Consider the following 20,749-nt stretch of genomic DNA (forward strand, 5'->3'; position numbering starts at 1 on the left):
AGCAACATTATTCAAAAACACATTATTGGTTCCCATTTCTTTAGTTGAATCTAAGAAAAAATGGGATGGGTGTAAAATAGTATTTTTGCTACAGATTACAGAAAACATACACAAGTATTTTTGTACCTAGCAGCTCTTTGATTCCCAATGAGCTATTAGCTGAAAACTTGGCGCATCTTGGCATGTTGCGCAGTATGTCCTTAAAAAGTCTGAGGAAACTGGACAAGTAAAGGACAAAAGAAAAAGTGGCTTTAAAGAAAGATCAATAGCAGATGAATAGGATCTGGAGGTCTTGTCCTTTAAACTGAGGAAAATAGCTTAACTGAGACCTGACAAAGGACCTGCCTGAGAGATACATGTGACCCTAACGTTGATCTTCTTTCCGTTCACTGAAGCCTCATCAGACATGGTCCCACTGGAAGGGTTCCCGGTCTTATGAAAAACTGAATTATGAACTAAATTTGAATCAAAAATTTAATTAATAATATCTTCAACATGTAGAAATGAGGTCAGAAAAGCGGTTGAGTGAAGAAGAAAAGGAGTAAAGGAGTGGAGGCTCTGTCATGTCACACACACACACACACAATGAATACTCTCAGTCATGGATTGGGCTCCCCAGAGCCCAGACCTCAACATTATTGAAACATTGCAGGATCATCTTGATAAAGAGCTGAACAAAAGGCAAAAGGAGCTTTGGGATATCTTTTAAGAAAGCAAGAACGATTGTGTTCTTGTTCTTGAGTTTTGTTGAAGAATAAAGGGGGCCATGCCAAATACTGACTTTGAAGCCTGTTAGAATTGTGCAAATTCTGATTTTGCTTTTATATACTGCATTATGATTATTATGCACCAATTATGAATTTTTTTCATTAAATCTCTGCACTTATTTCCCATTTTCCTTGAAAAATATAAAATAATAAAGGGTGCCTCAAGACTTTTGCATAGTGCTGTATATAATATATAGACACCAAGTGTTTATATGACAGTATCCACAAATGAGTGAGCAAGTGCAGCAGAGATGAGCATCATAGACTTGTGAAGTGGCTTCACTCATCACCTCTTAAACATATTTTTAGCATGATTATAGTCAGATGTTTGCAGAGGAGCAGGCAGATGTTTGTGGCTGCCAGTGTCCTGAGTACTTGTGCTTCTGCTGTTGGTATATTCTACTGATGCAGATGCTACTGGAACTACTTTGTGTATACTACAGCTACAATTTGTTTTGTATATGTACAAAATATCTAACACCATGTTGCCCAGTTGTTTTATTACTTTATTTACTCAGCGTGTTGACAGACTCTGAGAGTAAGATGACAAGTTACACACTGCTTTTTGCAGGGCTGGAGAATGTATCTGATTGCATACATCTGTTAAATTTCAGCAAATAAACATTTTGTGCGCGTGTGTGTGTGTGTGTGTGTGTGTGTGTGTGTGTGTGTGTGTGTGTGTGTGTGTGTGTGTGTGTGTGTGTGTGTGTGTTCCTATCAGTGACAAATGCTGTAATATACTATTGTGGCACTGATTACATTTCTGGTCTCAGCATTTGGTAGACTTACCTTTCCCGATCCACAAAATGTATGCTAATTGAAACAGGTGACAAGGTGAGGCAAGGGAGCGTGAAAATGATCATTACAACCACAATCTGGATATCTGTGGTAGTACATTTGCCATCATGGCTTTCATTTTCCTGTATGACTCAATATTTGTTGTGCTAATACCTTTGTTAAAAAATACAAAGGTTACATCCAAGACATCATTGTTTTCAAGCATGAATAGAAACATGTCCAAGTTGTTGAATAATCCATAGCAAATTGATGGATTTCAAGGGGGGCTTAATATTTCTGGTGACAAAAAAACTACAAGCATACAACAACAACAGGTCCCGTCAAAATACATAAGTGTCACGCTACATTGTAATTGAATCATCATAATTCATTCCATTTTTAGAAGGCTGTCGGAAGCATCTAAATTATGTGCTTGTCCTTCATTGTGTAAAATTCCACAATATCCTGCAATAAGCAGTTAATGAGAATATAGCTACCTGGGGAATGTTTTCAGGCAATGTTTGCGACTGGTGTTGTTCAGCCGGACAAACAATGTCTGCACATATTTAATGGAATACGTCTTGTGAAAACACAAAGTAGAAGCATCACAATGAGGACTGTCAGTGGACATTGTTGTAACCTCTGCACTACCTCATTAATGCTTCTCTAGCTAAGCTGTGATCGGCTGGACAGAAGTGTTGCAGGATTCAGCTCCACAGCCCCCTAATGTATATAAATGAAAAGTTGCAGGCTACTGTGGAGTACTGAATATTCACTCTTTTTGTAGATCACTTTGTCATGTAGAAAACAAAATATTTGTCTTTTAGTAAAATACAAACTCTTAGAATTCTTCAGCATATGATAAGAGTGGCTAAATAAAATCTTTGAGTAAAATGTAAAATTAAGCATACATTAATTTTATGCTTGTGAATTATTTACTTTTTTTGAGCCCAGTTTCTGGTTGTACAATATCCATTGTATTGGCTTGTGAATCAAAGGCTATCTAAAATTGTTTTTCTCCCATGTGAAATTTAGGGTTGACTGGAAAATGAAAGCTGATTCAACAAATGGCATGTCTGACAGAATTCCGTGAAACACAGAGCAGTTGAGTTGGTTAAACCTTAGGTTGTCCAACTACCAACACACTTTACTTGATACATACAAAAAGGACCCGTGATCTCTTAAAATGACAAATACCTGACAAAAATATATATATATATGTATTGACATTCCACTTCCTGTAAATCACAGGTCACAGGTGATGCTAAATACTGTAGATTTCTTTAAAGAACCCTATTCATTCATTAGTATATTTTGATGCCTAAACTAAAGTGATGATCTTTATTTCGTCCCGCAAATATGAATAAGCCATTTATATCTGACTTACAGCAGAACCAAGAAACATTTTATCTTATATTGCACTTATTGAAGGATTACACTTCAAACTCATTGTGCTATCAGACAGCTGCCTAATCAGAGTCTAAGCCTAGATAAATGCGCTCTGCTGGAATTTAAAACTGTGACATTTATAAAAATGTCCTTCTCATATACTCATACTCTTTAGTTTCTCTGGTACAACATACCAAATACCCCGCTACAGCAATATTATGTTTGCCTCATAAGACATCAGCGCTTTAAGAAATCTTTTAAAATAGGCCATGATGACGTGCTAGCTCTACTCTACTAAATTCTATTAAGGACAAATGAACAACAACTCACACAAGCAATTTAAAAAAAAATGTAAACAGTTTTTTTTTTACTGCAACTGAAAACATAAGATAAAATGACCAGAGACACGTCCTCTCAGCCACAGTAAGATTCCCAGCCATCATCATACAGCAGAAGCTGTCCTATTGAAAGTACACGGGTTTGAGGAAAAGCAACCCAGTGTCTCTCATCAGCTTAAGTGTGCAGTGGACTGATGTGAATTTTACTCCTCAGTGACTCTCACTTCAACTGAAGCAGTTTCAGGGCTCACATACCAGACAAGCTATAGCATGAATAGTATTCAAAGGCACTGCACCTTTTTCTAGTAGAATTACTGCGCTATATTTTAAATAGTCTTATTACACTACCTGCAAATGTACGCAGTGTGAAATGGTGTGGGATATGAAGTTTACTTAAGACTGCTACTAAGGCAACCTGATACAGAGTATCGGCTTTTTTTCCTCTAATATCCACAAAAAAGAAAGACACTTCTGGTTTCACTTATCACCTGGGGAGTAAGGTGGGAGTAGTTCAGTCCAACGCGTGTCCAGGAGTTTGTGTGTCAATGAGCTGACCCGTGTGTTCAAGAAAGAAGAGAAACTGCTTGGCTGTCTTAGGTGATTTTCTGTGTTTTAATGTATGCAGAATCCTTCTGCTCGTGTTCTCTTACGCTGCTTTTGTATGATCTATTTTTACTCCCTTGTATTCATGTGAGACGCACAAAAGGTCAGAGTGAGGTGAAGGAGGGTGAACACTTTTTTTCCAAAAAGAAGAGAAATTTTCAACAGCCTGTGCAGACAACTGTCTAGACAGCATACAATCAGCTATTTAATTTATTATTTTTTTATATTACCAAGCGTGGAAAGAAATAAGAAATAGCTAAGAAATAGGAACATAAAAACATATTCCTCATTTTGAGTTTGAGTTTGACATTTTTTTTCACCTGTAAAGAAAAAACTTTACAGGTGCCTTATTTATAGGGAAAATAGCTGATTGCTTGCAGTGAACAAGCTGCAGACAAAAAAAACTGCATATATTACAAGTAAGAATAATCTGTTTACCTTGCTTTCTTCTTTCTCTTTTATTTCCTTATGTTTTTCTCTCTTTCTCTCTCTAAATAACAGCCTAATTTCTGTGTTACTAATTATTTAACCCAGCAGTACTGTTGCTGCATTGTGCATTGCAGGGGAGGGAATGAGGTGAAGCAAAGACAAGGACGGATAAATAATGAATGTGACATAACTCCTACTGGATCTGGACATGCTTCCCTCAACCCTCAGAGCTGTCTGTGCAGCTGTGTTAATGATCTAAATGACACAGACTTAAATAAAGATAAGAGACACTGTCACTGAGATAAAAGTGGAAGAGAGCAAAATAAAAAAAGAGATTTTAAATGAATGCACTCCTGTCAGATAACTGGAGAAATAACACTTTTTAATATAGAGATTATTGACAATGAGCATGAATAACAAGGTCAGCAAACCTTATTCTTTTCAAAGCACAGGCCCACAAAAACTGTATATTATGTAATATATATCCTGTTAGCACTGTAGACTCATCCGTAAGTTGAGGTGCAGTGGATATTTTATTAGTGTTTGCTATTGTGATCATGTTTTATGCTTAACTTATAACTGATGGTACCGAATGGAAAAAAAGGACTTTTGTGCAGGAATGAAACATACTCCAGTATTTTTATTTTTATTTTTATTTTATTTTTTTATGTTTACTGGTTTGCTGAACCAAGAAAGTTTATTTGTTAAAAAATGCACTGGGAGTGATCTTTTAATAGATCAAGCAAAGCAAGCACTACGTTTGAACAAGTCTACAGGAGATAACCTTCATGTCACTCCTCATGCAACTATACCACCGTTAGTCCAAGACTGGGTTTGTAATTAAAATTTAATTTTCCATTACCACTTTGGCTTCCAACAATTATAAAAACAAGATAACTGAGATTAAACGATTATTGTGTCACATCCCATAATGCAGTAATGCCCCAGTTTGCTCTGCATTATCAATCCATTGTTTGAATATTCACCCACTGAAAAGAGAAAGGTGAGCTTGGGCTTTTACCGTCTTAAGGTAGGTCAGATTTACTCTACTGATGATGTGTTTTGGAGTAGTAAAACGCTCAGTATGAGAGGAACCGCTGGTTCAGACGTTAAGTGGATGTGCTTGGATGAGAAGCCAATGGTGCAAAGCTACCATCTGTGGAATTATGACTCAATGCCTGTAAGTCATAATCCTGGCTAGATGTGATGATATCATAGTGCCATGAAAAGTTGGTGCAGGGAGCTGTTCACAACGCAGCTGGGGCAAGGCGCTGGATGATAGTCAGCTCTCTGCTGTGTTGCGTCACCTGTTTGTGGAGAATCTGGTGTTAAATCACCTGCAGATGACACAATTATTACTATTCACATATTATTGTGTATTTTAGTTTGAAGATTAAAATAGGTTTAGCTGGTCATTGAATTTTGTGTATAAGAACTGGTTTATAAGGTTTGTTTAGTTAACAAAAAAGCCTCTTTTCTCTCTAATATAATAAGCTAAATACAGCTGAAAATAATTACAGACTTATAAAACGCGCTCCTTTTAAGCGTTAAGCAAAGGAGTTAAGCAAAAGGCGCACGTAGTGCTTTCAAAGAGTCCTTTATATATTGTAGCTGCAAAACATTCTTTATCGTGAAATTTCAAGGATTTTGTTGCTATTCACAAACTATTCACACTGTGTAACTGCAGCATGCATTTGTCACTTCAGTAGCCAAGTTGGTGTCAGTCACTATCTGATTACATGATGCATGTTGGATTTTTCTCAGTACAAGATGTACAGCAGTTCTGTGGTATAATGGGAATTTAATAGCCGTGATAGACGGCATGCAATTAGAGAGGGTGTGAAGAGCCCAGGATGGGATAGTAGTCTTGCCCACCGTATAAATTTTGCATGAAATTATGGAGTGGGAGCAATCTTGTCATGTGTAACCCCCCTGAAGTCCAGATTGTGTGGTGTGAAACATCCCTGTGATCATGTGATAAGAAAATAAATGCACACTCTATTCAGTGAGATTTTCACAGGGATTTTTGATTGACAGCTGTTGTGTTCTACAGGGCGCTTCTGGTTGTATGTGATAAACATAGGTACATCCTCCCACCAACTGATTTGTTTCCTAATGTTTGTAGGCGCAGCTTTAATGAAGAAGCAGACCTGCTAACATTCTTGCAGAAGGGACCTCTTCAACAAGTATGGGGTCACCATGGAAACCATTTCTCCTCCTGTCTGTCATCAGTGGCCTTTCAGGTAAGAAATTCGAGAGCTAGTGTTCAGATACTATTAAGAAAAGATGTACAGAATAATTTAAAGTATTAATATTACAAAAAGAAAATTATACAGTAATATCTAAAATGATAACTTGCCGGGGATAAATGTGCCACATGTAGGAGAATTTATTTATTCATTCATTTATCGGTGTCAAATATGGGGGATATTTTTTTCACTTTCACATCTTTAAAAAGACACGTTTTGTATTTAAATCCAAGAAGTTATGTGCCAGGTTCTTCTTGGTTTCTAAAGGAGATAAAATTGGGAACACCTTTGCACACCTTCTGTGGTTGCTGTACAAAGTAATTACTCATTACCAAGTTTTATTTTATACATACCTTTCTACCTAATTAATAAAGAAAGAATAAAAGTAAATTTACGTAACATGAATGTATATCCAAGTACCTTTAAAGTATCAGGCAAGCTTAACTGGCTTAGCAGTAATTAGTTTCAACATACCAGTGCTCCGCTTTATCTGTCTGGTATCCATTATCTTCCCATGCTACATCTTCACTAGTGTGTTTAGCAGTGAGCGCAAAATTTCAAGTTACGGATCAAGCGACTCCCTCGGTCAGTCTAGAACATGGATTTGCCGGTCTAATGGATTCTGCCCTTTTAACAGTTCTTTCAACACACCAGAGAAGGGTTTTTGCACTCTGGGCCTTTCTCTGAGCTTCATTTATGGAAGTCAGAGAAGCTGCACTGACCTCACTGGTCTGCCTGTTAAACCATAATAATAAATGGAAACAACTGTTTCTTGAGTTTTAAACATTGTCTCTTGGGGCTGTTTGCTTCTGAATAAATTGTGGGCATATTTTTTTAAAGTTAGGTATACTGCTGTAGAGCAGTATTGTACATTACAACCTTACAAAGGAACAAAGTGAGATATAATTTATTTTTAGCTGCCAAAAAAATTATTTAACTTGTATAGAAGTGACATGAAGCAACAAAGAAAAAAAACACAAATCTTTCTTTTCACTTTTCTCATTTAATGGTTCTAATGCAACTGTTCCTAATTCAGTATTGTGTGTTGTTAGCCCACATTTGCCACAGACAGAATTTAGGGTGGGCCACTCAGATATATTAATGGTCAATTTGGTGACAAATTCAAAAATGTCTAGCTCCAACCCACTTCCTCTCATTTTCCCACCAACGGGCAGGCTGGACAAGTTGCCTCTGTGATGGTCCTTGATATCACTCAGCTCCCTCTCCAGAGAGCCTTTAATCTTGTGGTCAGACTCCCACTCCACTGTCTTGGACTGATTATATTTCTTAGTTAATGATTTTTCACAGGGTACTTGGCAATTTAAGTATTTGCATAGGAGCACTAAATATAATTCTGTGGGGGAAAAAAACGCTTGAATTATTATTCAATAAAAAAATGTAACATTAAAATTCGTTTCTTGGGACTGTCACATAGGAAATTTCTTTTATACCTTTGATTGTGGCCCACTTTTTTGCATTCATTAGATTGTGAATATATTTTATTTTATATATTGACATAAATCTATTACATATGGTTTTTTGTAGACAGTACAGTTTGTACTACAGAATGCCAATTATCCACAGTGCTGCATAAACATTACAGCAAACCAGACCTTTACCACAATTTGAAAATGTTAACATCCCAGCAACTACTGTTTGCTGTTCAAGAAAACCAAACCTCTGCTACTGGTATTAGCAGGGAAGCTGCCTAACAAGCCTCCAGTGGTAATGTGAGCTTGAACTCCATCAGCTGACAGGCCTGAGCTTGTATTTCAAAAGCACCATAAGGTTTGATGTAGTCTAATCATAAGCATTTTGAACTGCTGTCTGTAAACTGTAATCATTGCTTCCCCAGGGATTTTGTAAAATCAATGCATGGAGCGCGTGGGAATGTGTGAAGGAGATGGTAAAGCTGATGACTGACAATTTTGAGTTAGTTTTTAATCAAGCTGTTTTTCGTCACAAAGTGTCCAATTTTCAACTTTTAAATGCAATGCTTTTACAATACTTTTGAATCCCATTTAAAACCTTTGAAAACAATGGTCTCAGTAGAGCCTTATGATACACAAATAGAAGCATAAATATAAAAGGAGTTGTTTAACAAACTGTGGAACACTCATATTTGGTAGCATTTGACAGCTGACCATTACTGACAGTGCTGACCACTGTCCATCACAAAGTGTGAAGGAGGATAATTATAGTGAGTTCCTGTTTTCTATTTTCTGTATAGCTTTTTAATGTGCCCTAAACGCATGAAGAAATGTAAGAGTTTATTCTCCCTTTTTAAAAAAAAAAAAAAAAAAAAGTATTTTAAATTCACAAGAAACTGCAGAATCACTGCAAAGTGCAGTGACTATTGAAAGCTTTTCAGCCCAACATGAGCACTTAAGAAATTTCTCATAAATGGCTTGTGTGTCTCTATGTGGGTGTCTCTTTGCTTTATGTGCGATAACAGAACAGGCCACGGCTGCTATAGAAGATTCTGATTTTTCAAACATGAATAGAGAAATAGGAAAACTGGTTGGAGAGTCAACAGACTCTGGTTCACTAAGGTCTACTATGGGACTTAACAATGAACCGAATCTTACAGTAGTAGTAGTACATTTGGCACAAATTCCCAATGAAAACAATACTACAAGGTATTGGTGTATGTATGAAGGTGGTAAGAAGATATCAATACTAACAGAAATTCCACTATTACGTAACTGTGACTTGGACTTTTTAAAATTAGCTGACAGGAAGTTACTGTGGAAAAGAGAAGAGTTTTCAGTAATTCTTTTTCTGTTTGTCAAGACTTCAACAGTTTATCAAGTTTATGAACAGGGACTTAGCGGCTTGTGTAGTTAATTTGTTTCAGTTGAGCCAATTCTGTCCATTGATTTTTGATCTCAGGATTTGGTTTCCTGGTTCCTTAGATGTGTACAGTTGACAGAATTTGCTCTGCTTGCTCATTATGGGTGTCTCATCTCAGTACTACTACAACGGCTTCTGTTGTCTTCCTGCTTTGTAAACTAGCTTCCTTTCAGAAAAAAAGAATGCAAGGTTGTTTCTCCTTCTGGATTATAGGTGAACATATGTTCACATATACTGTTAGGTACAACAAACTCAAGTATTTAAATATATAGTTTTGCTATATTATTTTTAACTTGGTATTTTTTGCACTACACATATAGTGACATAGAAAGAAGGAAATACAAAGAATGTCATCAATTCTCCTACACTGATGACTGCAGTATTCACTGAACATATCTATGCAATTCAGCTGAAAATTGGATACAGGAAATGCAGTCTGTGTTTCTTTCTTGTGTGATTTAGTTGAATGACAATGCCAGGAGATTTATCACAGTGTAAACAAAAGTATTTCATGATTGCATAAAAATCTAAAAATAAGACACCTACTGTTATGCATGTGCATATTTTTCATTTTCTTTAACCTTTATTTAACCAGCATGATATGACTTTAGATTAAATTGTCTTTTGCATGTGTGTACAGGCTACAATAGACAGCAATACTATCAACAGAGTAGTAACACACACACACACACACACACACACACACACACACACAAATAGAAACATCTAAATTACACAAAACACATATGCCAATAGAGAAAAATACAAAAACAACCAAAATGTATGAATTATAGCATCTGTAAAGCATAAACCAGTAAACACATTGTCTTGAGCCAAAATACGGGGGTAGTAATATTGAGTCAAGACATTGTTTTGCAACCTGAATAACATCCTAAAATCACAAATTCAGTTTGTGAGACCAGCTCCATTTAGTTGAGGACTCCAGGAGGACAGAGCTTTAACTCAGAATACCCTTTTCCAAATATTTGGGGCAGATATTGTTGCTTGACAATGACAAGTTTTTAAATTTGTTTGCCTTCATTCTTCTTCAGCCAAACTTTTCAAGGGACTTCTTTTCATCATTCATCCATACATTAACACTCATTTTTGTCTTGAAGGTAACTGAAATGAATAGAGTCCAATTGTTGCAAATTTGTTGCAAATTGTTGTTACCTGAAAACTGTGATACCACAAATAGTTTGAGTCATAATGACGTTGAAGTTGAATCTTCCATATGTGGACTCTGAGGAAGAGCTGTTCAATTTATACAACACGTATTTGACTATTGTTGTAATAATTATATATATATATATATAGAGAGAGAGAGAGAGAGTTGTAGTTCTCCATTTTAGTCAGAACAGCACTGCAAACTAAGTGTGCTTTTAGTACTCACAACTATCAGAGATGTGTCACATTTTAGTAAGAGTGCCACACTTCAAACTGGTTTTCAATATTATCAGCAGTAGGAGCCATGAGCAGCTGTTCCCACGGGTGTGATGCTGTCTTTGTCTAGTATAATACTTTTGACACAATGGTTTGTATAATGGATTTTTGACCCTCTGTTCTCCATGAGAACAGAAAATACTCAGTTTGAAGACAGTAGTTGCTCCATTCTATTTTACTTTCCCCTGTGCCTCTCTTCGTTGTCCAGTCCTTTTATTCTGTAGATATTTAAATGACATAGAAGGGAGAGGGCACTAACAAAGTGGGTTGGGCAGGCATAATGTCTGGGGCCATTTTTTTTTTCTTTTTTCCCACCTCAGTCCACCAGTGATTGAAATATAATATTTCTTGGAGTGTTAAGTGTGGAATGGTAATTCAGCTTTTCCTTGGTTAACTCAGAGGTATCTCAATATTAAAAGTGGGTTGCAGGGAATATAGATGTGTAGCGCAGTATAAGTGATGCATGAAGTAATTTTCACCAAGGGCAAAAGAGTCAAATGACAGAAATATGGCTGTGTGTGGGGAAACGAATGAGTATTTGCATGCAGTACACAGAGCCGGACCATGCAATGAATATATATTGCTGTAATTGTATACCTTGAAAAATAAACTTTAAAATATGGAGTTGTTATAAAAAGTGACACCCCCATTCCATAACTGCATCTCCCACTAGCCTAGCATTCCAATAATCCAAAAGTCATGGTCTGTTAGTCAGTGTACAGGAAAAGCAGTCAGTAATCACAAACCTGTGCTAACCTGGTACATTTAAACCGTGTTGAATACAAGGAATGTGGATGTCATGTTCCTGTGTTTCCTGTACATTATTTGATCAGTTTAAAATGTTTCAAGATTAATTAATTTCAACATGTTGGACTTCACTATCACACCTTGAACAAGTTGTTTTTAACTTACTTGTGTTTCCTATTTGTTACTTCCTCTTTTATTTTCACTGTCTCTTGTGCTTTGTATTTCATTTCATTTCCACCTCTGTCTCATTACACCAGCTGTGTTCACTTCCCCTAATTGCCCTCTTGTGTGTATATATATATATATATATATATATATATATATATATATATAAAATGGTGTCTTTCCCTTAGTTTGTGTCACAGTGTCTGTTTTTGCTCCTTGTGTCATCCCTGCCCGAATTGTCGAGTCCTATATGAACCTTGCTAGGGATGCAACGATACCAATTTTTTCAAACCGATACGATACCGATACTGAGTACTTGCCGATACAGAGTACAAAAACCGATACTTCTACCACACACACACACACACACACACACACAAATGCAATGAATTGGAAGACAGGTTTTATTTTATTCTCTGCTGATAATAAATAATATCTTAATAAAAATGACCACAAAAAAATTTCAAGTGAAAAATAAGCACTTCTGTTAAATTATTGCAGAGTCTCCACATTGTAATTTAACAAAATATCACTGAACTATTGGCACTGTCTCGAGCTTTCGGAATAATAAATAAACACTTCTGTTTGGAATAAAATAAATACAAATTAGGTTTGAGAATAAAATAAACTTTTAAATTGTTGCAGAGTGTCCATATTGTAAACAAACAAACAAAATAACGAAAGTATTTGGCATTGACGAACGAACTCCTCATCTGCCCGTGGATCATCAGTCCACTGCGCCGTTAAACCAAGGACTGACATCGCGCACACACTGCTTGTCTTTACCTCTTTAGAAAGTTTTGGCACCATTATCTCCCTGAAGTGTGGGCGGCTGGGAATTTCATATCGCAGCTCGAGTATGCTGAGAAGAATCCTATGTTTTCCACGACTGGCATTGGCTGGTCATCGAGAGCGATAAAATGAGTCAGAGCCTCTGTTATTTTAACTGCCCGTGGATTTTCTCTTGACATTTTTCATCGCTTTTCCAAAACCTGAGTTAAAGTTGGCTGTTCCGGTCCACACTGCTGACATTTTGTTTAGCCTAGCTACAGCAGCCTCCAGTTTCTCTTTTTTTATCTGGAGCTGCCAGTCTGACTCGTCTAACCCTGTGCCTGTTTAGCGCGGGATGTCCCCCTAGTGGCCAATCTAAAAAACTACAACAAAAATGACAAGCCACCCCCTGATTAATGAAATAAGTTAGTATCGGTTCATTGTATCGGTTAACTTTTACGAGTATGAGTACACACACATTTTACAGTATCGGCCCCGATACCCGATACCAGTATCGGTATCGGTGCATCCCTAAACCTTGCTATTTGGATTTTGGGATTTTCCATCAGTTTGAATAAAAGTGTTTCCAGTTTGTTCGATTGTCTACAGAGTCTGCATTTTAAGTTCTGCAAATGCATAACAGTGGAGTCTATTTTTGGTCCAACCATCAGGATAAAGAAAACGTATAACCTCTGACTTTTTTTTTTTTTTTTGTCGGATTATTATGCATCTTCAATATGAATTTTATGTTAAGAAAAAAAAGGAACAAGTACAAGCAGCATACTGAATTTACTCCCACACTTTCCATCAGGAGATATGACACATTAATACCTTAAATCATACAGTACCATTGCAGTTTCATTGTTACTGCGGCAAGGTTGAAGCAACTCATACAATCCCCATCGTACGCCAAGGATCATGAAAAAAGACTGGGTTTTAGTAAGTAGTCCACTGTGATATGAGGTGAAGTGAGGTTGCATATGATGTATGGATTGTTCTATCTGTAATGATATTCCACTGAATAAATGGTCTCAAGCATAATCAGCTTCAGTCAATATAATCTTCCTGTGAAGGTCTTCATTAATCTTACAGGCTATGCCTAATCATGTCCATCTACTTGAGCACCCACGAATGTCTCACCTACTTACTGTATGTTATTCTAATTAATTTTTCACACCATTGTCCAGAGGCTGCCGACAAAGCCCCACAAGACTCGCATATTGTGCCCTGCACAGTGTCAGCCCAACGGCCTAATACAAGTGGATAGGTTTTCAGTGTTTCCCCAGTGTTTGTTTCTCCAGATCTCACCTCTGTTAACTCGAAACGTGTCATCCTCCTTTAGCCTCACCTTCACCTCTGTTGTTGTTTTGTTTGCATGTTAAGTCCCTTGTCTCAAATCCATGTACGTGTCCTTTGTAGGCACACTGCATAATAATTTAGAGTAGCTTATTACAGAAAGGTGATCTCCATTAAAGTAAACGTACAGTCTAGTAGTTTAAAACACACGTCATAATAAAGACAAGGTAACAGGAATGTTTGACTTTTTGTTCTTTGTTCAAGTATAGAATGGCTGTTGCCTCCTTTGTTGATGTTATCATGAAGGTGGTGTTAAGACCTGAAACGATCACCGATGGCATTGCTCTGGAGCTCCCTGAAATACAGCAAGTGCAGGCCTTTCAGCAACAATGAGTGTGACTGATTTTGCACCCACTGAAAGATAGGGATCAGCAGGATCTGCAAGGGTCATTGCTTTTATCAGATGAAGGTGACAGCTGACAAGTGCAAGTGCCCGTTGGCTTCAGCAGTCAAACAAATAAAAAAAGTTATTTGTCTGACTGCTGTATTTGTCAGGATTTAGGAATGCTATTTTTCCTGAGAAAAGACAGTGATACGTTTTATAACCTCCACCAAACATTGTGTCAATTAAAGCATACATGCACTTTGTACAACATCCCTTTAACGTTATGTTATGTTTATTATAATAGTAACTTTTTGTTTGTCTGCTTGTCTGGTACCTAGGATGCCAGTGTATAATTTTGCATAGTTTTTCAAAACAAGCCAGGGAGCATGCATGTCTCTGTTAAAATCAAATATGTATAGTTTTATTTTAGTAGCAGCATCAAGATATCTGGTTATAGGCTCTGCTTTTTTCTTGTTAAAAATTCCTTGGTGGTGCCAGAGGTCAGACAAAAATCCTACCTTGAAGCAATGACTGTAGAGCAGATCAGCTATAGGAGGAGAAGACTGCACTGGGTGCCACTCAGCCAAGAACAGAAAACTGAGGCCACAGTTCATAAGGAACCACCAAAATGTGACAATTCAAGATTGATAAAATGTTTCCCGGTCTGATGAGTCTCAATTTCTGCTGCGGTATTTGGATGGTAGGGTCACAATGTGGCATAAAAAACATAAAAACACAGATCCATTCTGCCGTGTGTCAACACTTCAGGCTGGTGATGGTGCTGTAGTGAGTATATTTTTTTGGTATACTTTAGGCCCCTTTGTACAAATTGAGCATCATTTATATCCCACAGCCTACCTGAGTGTTGTTGCTGACCATGTGCATCCCTTTATAACTACAATGTACTCATGCTCTGATGGCTGTTTCCTGAAGGATAAAGCAGCATGCCTCAAAGCTCAAGTAATCTGAGAATGACAATATATATAATAGCACCTTGTTAGATGTGGTTGAATAGGAGTTTCACACCATAGGAGTACAGCAAACAAATCTGCATTAACTGCATTATGCTATCATGTTGATATGGACTAAAATCTCATAGGAATGTTTCAGCACCTTTTATATATAATATAATACCTAAAGAGTGGGTTGTGAGTGTATATCTTTTTTATGAAGTCAGTGGAAACAATAAATAATATTTGGATGGCTGTTACAATATAAATTCATTGAAATGACAGTAGCTTAATCACCACTGTTGTTATGTACTTTACAGGCACTGCAGCTTTACTATTGCATTAAGTGGTAAAGCTGTGTTAGTAATTCACAGTATTTTATTGTACCGTCTTGAACCCCTGGCATAATGAGCAACGACTATGTACTAAGCTCAGGTGTGTCTGCATTACTCATCCATAATGGGTGAAACTAAGCTGTTCATGTGTGACTTAGAACTAGTTTACTGATATGAAGGAGAAAAAGGCTTCATCACTGCTTCTTAGGGCCTCTAAACACCAGATGTGTAAAATCCATGCCAATATTTCATGAGTTGAAAATATTTTTCTTACTCATCTACTTTTAATGCAACCGTTCACACCGACCATGTAATTTAACTGGACAAATTTGCAACATTTATTTATTTTTTTAAATCAAGCTCAATTTTTCAGATTTTTTTAGATTTTTGGGGGGATCTGACTAAACAGATCGGACAAATCAGATCACTGAATTTCTGTAGATGTGCAGTGAATACACAATGAGATGGAAATAGTAAAATATTAGTCTTTCACTTCAGACACAGCGAGATGCTGATCCGGGTCAATCGGCTCTCTGAAATGGTTTCTCTGCCTTTTCAGATGTGATCTCAGCCCTGCCAACAAGACCTCAAACTGCCCTACTTACATCCTGCAGTATGTACAAAAGCGTGATACAGTTTCAACTCCTGGATCAAACTACGAAATTCTCCCTACTGCTGCCTTCTCGTGAGAATTGGATGAACCAGAATCTCAGTTTCTTAGTTTTATTGTTAAGAAAAATCAGAACCAGCTCATCATGCCTCTATGTTGACGTAATTTTTTTCATAATGGTTTTTTTTAATGACTAATTCGTCACAAAAATGCAACGCGTTCAGTGTCTACATACGTTACACGACAAATTCCGATTTGGAAATTCATTTGGTTTTTTTTTTCACAGTGCATTCAGTGTGTAACAGTCTCATGCTTGATTTAGTCTTCTGCAGGAAATATTTACATCCCAACTCACGTTACCTAAATCATGTAACCAGAAACTCCTTTTATCCCTACACTGCAACCTTCCATGACATTCAAAGTCATTGTGGTATGCCTCAGCCAAACTGGTAGTACATACAGACATTTCTCAGGAGATGCACTCCAAGTTACACAGAAGGTTGTGGCATTGGGTTAAAATGGGTTTCCCATTATGGCGAAAGTTACGATGTAGCTCTGACGCAGAAGTATAATTCACGTGCTAAGTCTATATATGTATTGTAAAAGCTATTAAAACAATTAATAATACAATTAAACCTATAAAAGCAATGACAAGTATTATATTGTTTCACAAAGGGCAAGACAAGATAGGATATAAAAAATGCTTTATTTATTCCAACGGTTAGGAAATTACTGTGTTACAGTTATTTAGCTACACAGTAGCTTATGCCATTGATTTAACAAAAGTCGCACACAGGATACCACAAATTCACAAAGCCACCAATCCAAAAGTTTTTCAGAAAATCCTTCAAAAATACCTAGTAACCAGTTTCTTTAGCTTGTCTCAACCTGACTGTCAGGAATTATGACTGTCTTACTGGTTTATTACTTTAGGGACACCAAGGTACATCAAGTATAATACAATGTAAAAAAAATGAAAGCTACTTAGACCTTAATATTTAAAAAACACTAGATTATCATATCTGAGTGTGTCAGAATTGTGATAGTCCTACAATAGCTACAGTATATTATATATTAAATGAAACCATAATGTTGCTCAAGCACATGAGTATTCTAAAATCCCATGCTCCCTATAAGTATGACTCACTTTGTACTGTGAAAAACACTTCTGCGCTATTTTTTTTATGGTTCCGGCCCAGTCTGAATTTGCATCAAAGGCTTGTGTTAATACTCTTGGGGTAAGCTTTTATTTGATTCACTAGTCCTTTGGTTAAAATTACCCCTCATAGTTTTGTACTTCTTAGGACTGGAAATCTCTCAGGTATCCTAATGATTTGATTCTGATTTTAGGCGCCGTGGTTTGGTTACAAAATGATACATCCGTTTCTATATATGCACATTCATAGTGTTGTAGTCATTATTATTTATCACCGTTAAAGTCTGATGAATCTAGTAACATTATTATTTATTTCCACTGCAGGAAGTATGCCAACTGGCATTGATGAGATACGGCATGTTTACGTGGAGATATCCTGTTTAGCGAGAGAAATGAGCTGTATGTCCTGACAGTATTTTAAATCTTGACTAAATGAAGTCATTGCAGCTGTCATCTTTTAACAGGATCAACCTGTTTTATAACAAGCTGTTTCCTTGTAATCATTCAGCTTCTTTCAACCATTACATCTTAGCTGTCAGTCAAAGATACTAAGTTGCTTTATACATTTTTGCATCAAATATGCTTAAGACCAGTCTGCTTCTGATAGCTTGGCCTCAGCTCAGTTATATATTATGTTCTGAGCTCTGCTTGAATTGCAAAAAAAAATCAGTGTGACAAACACGATCATAAGCAGAACTTTGTGTGACTCACTCTGTATTCCTGTGTGACTCTAAATGTTCATTGCAGGGCATGACAGATCTTTCTAGTTTTTCTCCAGGGTTTCTTTACCCTACATCAGGCCTACAGGGTCATGTTTCCAGGCTGCATACCCATCATCTCATACATAAGTAACTACAATACTGTGCAAAAGTCTTGAGCTACACCTCATGTCTTTATATTTTGTCTACTAAAGAGTCAGACTTCTTTGCTATTTTTTAAAGTGGTCTCGAACAATTATCTTCAAGCGCTTTCAAAGTTTTTCACCCGTTTCCAATGATTGGATTTAAAATACACTGACCTGACCATTTTCATAGATTTATTGGCACTGACCCGTGAATCCTTGAAGGCACCTAACTCTAATAATGAGACACTTTTGTGTCTACACATTATAGATAACTTAGCAAAAAATGAAATTTAAATCCTATCTTTAGGTACTTTGTTACTAGTAGCCTGTCACATAGAGAGCATCTCTCGTGACTGAGGGCCCTCGTCTGTGTGGTAACAACTGGGTTTTCAAAGCTCATTTTCAAGCATGTGAGAGAAGTCCCTAAGTGTAGGAACAAGAATGTTCTGAGGGTGAATGTGTCACTGCTGGAAACTGGACCTAATACCATGGGTCAGTTTCTCAAGCAGCCTTGACACATGAGACCCACATTCCATCTCTACAATTCCTTCCCTCCGTAACGGTGAAAGCATGCTGACCAGTGATCGTACCTTTAGACCAAACATCCTGAAGGTCTTGGTATCTCCTGATATGAGAAGTTGCCTGTCCATTAACTCTGCAATACGCTGAAGGGCCAGCTGTCCATACTGCTGGTTGAGGGCATCCATTGTGTTGGTATAAGGGAACCTAAAGTTGCTACAGGAGTCAGCAATAAGCAGCTTAAGGTGATCCAATAATATCTGGAAACTGAAGCATTTTGTTGCATCTGCTGGAAGAATATTTTCCTGGGCCATTCTCAACCATGCAAACTCCACTGGATTTAGGTATACAAAATCTAGGATAGTAGGTATGGGACCCTGTAGTAGCGCTCCTGACCCCCACTGGACTCTGATGGGGGACCATGCTCCTCCCATGCAGGTAATGCATGGGATGACAGGATATGGCATTATTTTTGTGCCTCTATTCTGGGTGCATATTTTAAAAAAAATTGCAAGTGCAAATGTTGCATTTTGAGGAGAAAATTATTTTGAGCAAAGAAAAGCTTAATTTGAGCAAATAAAATTCATTGCTGCGTGCAAGAAATGTATTTCAGTGTTTGCTATTATCCATATACACACACAATAATAGCCCCTCTCGCTCAGTTGTTGCATTTGCTCTTGCTCAGATTTCTGCTCTGTGTGCTGACAGATATCTGCGGACCTGCTCTCAGTGTGTTGCTCAACATCTCTGCACCCTACGCTCAACTCTTTCTGTACACGTTATAAATGTGCCACAAAACCAACCATTCACAGACTTGGATGCGAAGATTCTGATTGGCTGTTTTGTTCTCCAATCAGCTCACTAGCTACTCTATTCCAAAAGCACTGTCCAAAATGTAGCCAAATCCAGTGGAGTGGTTTTCTTTAAGCTAGATTAAAACCAACAATGGTCTTAAAAAATTATATATTTTAAAATAAATAACATACTAACCAAAAATAAGTTTAGCTACACTAATACATTTCTTGTACGCAGCAATGAATTTTGTTCGCTCAAATTAAACTTTTCTTCGCTCAAAATAATTTTCTCCTCAAAATGCAACGCTTCATAACAGGAGCGCTTTTTAACAAATACTGCATTTAGAATATTTATGTTGAACATTACAAACAGTGCTAATATAAATGCATTGCATTATTACACTGCCATTAAGCCATATTACTGAGGCTCTAAAAATTAGCTATAATTTTATTTTGGAATTCTCTCTCAAGTTAATACGATTTGTACCTTTCCAGGTGTTAAAGGCACATTTAATGAAGTACTGAAAGGTACTGTTGCAGGCATCAGCAGTGAGAATATGATTTACACCACCAACTAAGCTGATTTTTGGCAGAATAAATGGTTTAACTGACTACCAACCAACTACTAATTGCTTTGCTTTTCAATGTTCAAACTCACAGTATCTTTAATTTCAAATGGAGTTCCATATCCTGTTTCTCAGCAGAATATGTAATACTGTAATTGCCTGCTCTCCATTTGAAGATTGCTTTTTTTTTTTTTTGCAGCTGACAAGTCCCCAAGGACACATAATTATTTCTCAGTTTTGTTCAGTTCTTTCACAGTACTTTATCATGTAGGGTAAGAAACTCCCACCCTCCTTTGCAGATATCTGATTAAGTTCTTCTTGAGCTTTAAGATTATAGTCTTATGCATTTTAGTTTGAGCCATATATTTGCACAGGATTGGTTCCATAGTACCAGTAAGTTTAGCTATTCCTTAGGTGTATCGTACAGTTGCTTTGAAACGTGTGAAACGAGGATTAAATTTCAAGCAGAAAAATACACTAATTGTTTATGTTTTCTTGAGTTATATTAATAGTATCACAAAAGTAAAACAAATTGGAACAATACCATTAAAAAAGTGGACTGAATTCTTCAGAAATAAGCTGCAGACATTTATGGTGACAGCGATGACTAGTGACAGCCTCGACGTCTTTTTTTAGAGAGGATATTATTCTGAACCTCCACGGTCTCTTTGACTTTAAAGGAATCTGTTTCTCTCCTGTTCTGTTACACTTACCATTTTATTCAATTTGAGACTTTGATGACAGTAATCTCCAGAATATGCAG

At 36.9% G+C, this 20,749-nt stretch overlaps 1 protein-coding gene across 3 annotated transcripts in view; it reads left to right on the forward strand.

The window, feature by feature from the left end:
• The window catches only part of cntn5 (contactin 5), a 113,741-nt gene that overhangs the window by 29,999 nt on the left and 62,993 nt on the right, over window positions 1–20,749 (forward strand). For all 3 annotated transcript variants that reach the window (XM_084950056.1, XM_084950057.1, XM_084950054.1), the window contains exon 2: window positions 6,429–6,546. In XM_084950056.1, coding sequence (XP_084806182.1) covers window positions 6,492–6,546 — 55 coding nt within the window. In that variant the 5' untranslated portion in view covers window positions 6,429–6,491. The remainder of the gene's footprint in view (window positions 1–6,428; window positions 6,547–20,749) is intronic.

The sequence above is a fragment of the Perissodus microlepis genome, chromosome 14 (assembly GCF_051167445.1).
Source record: "Perissodus microlepis isolate ML-2025 ecotype Zambia chromosome 14, ASM5116744v1, whole genome shotgun sequence".
NCBI classification, from domain to species: Eukaryota; Metazoa; Chordata; class Actinopteri; order Cichliformes; family Cichlidae; genus Perissodus; species Perissodus microlepis.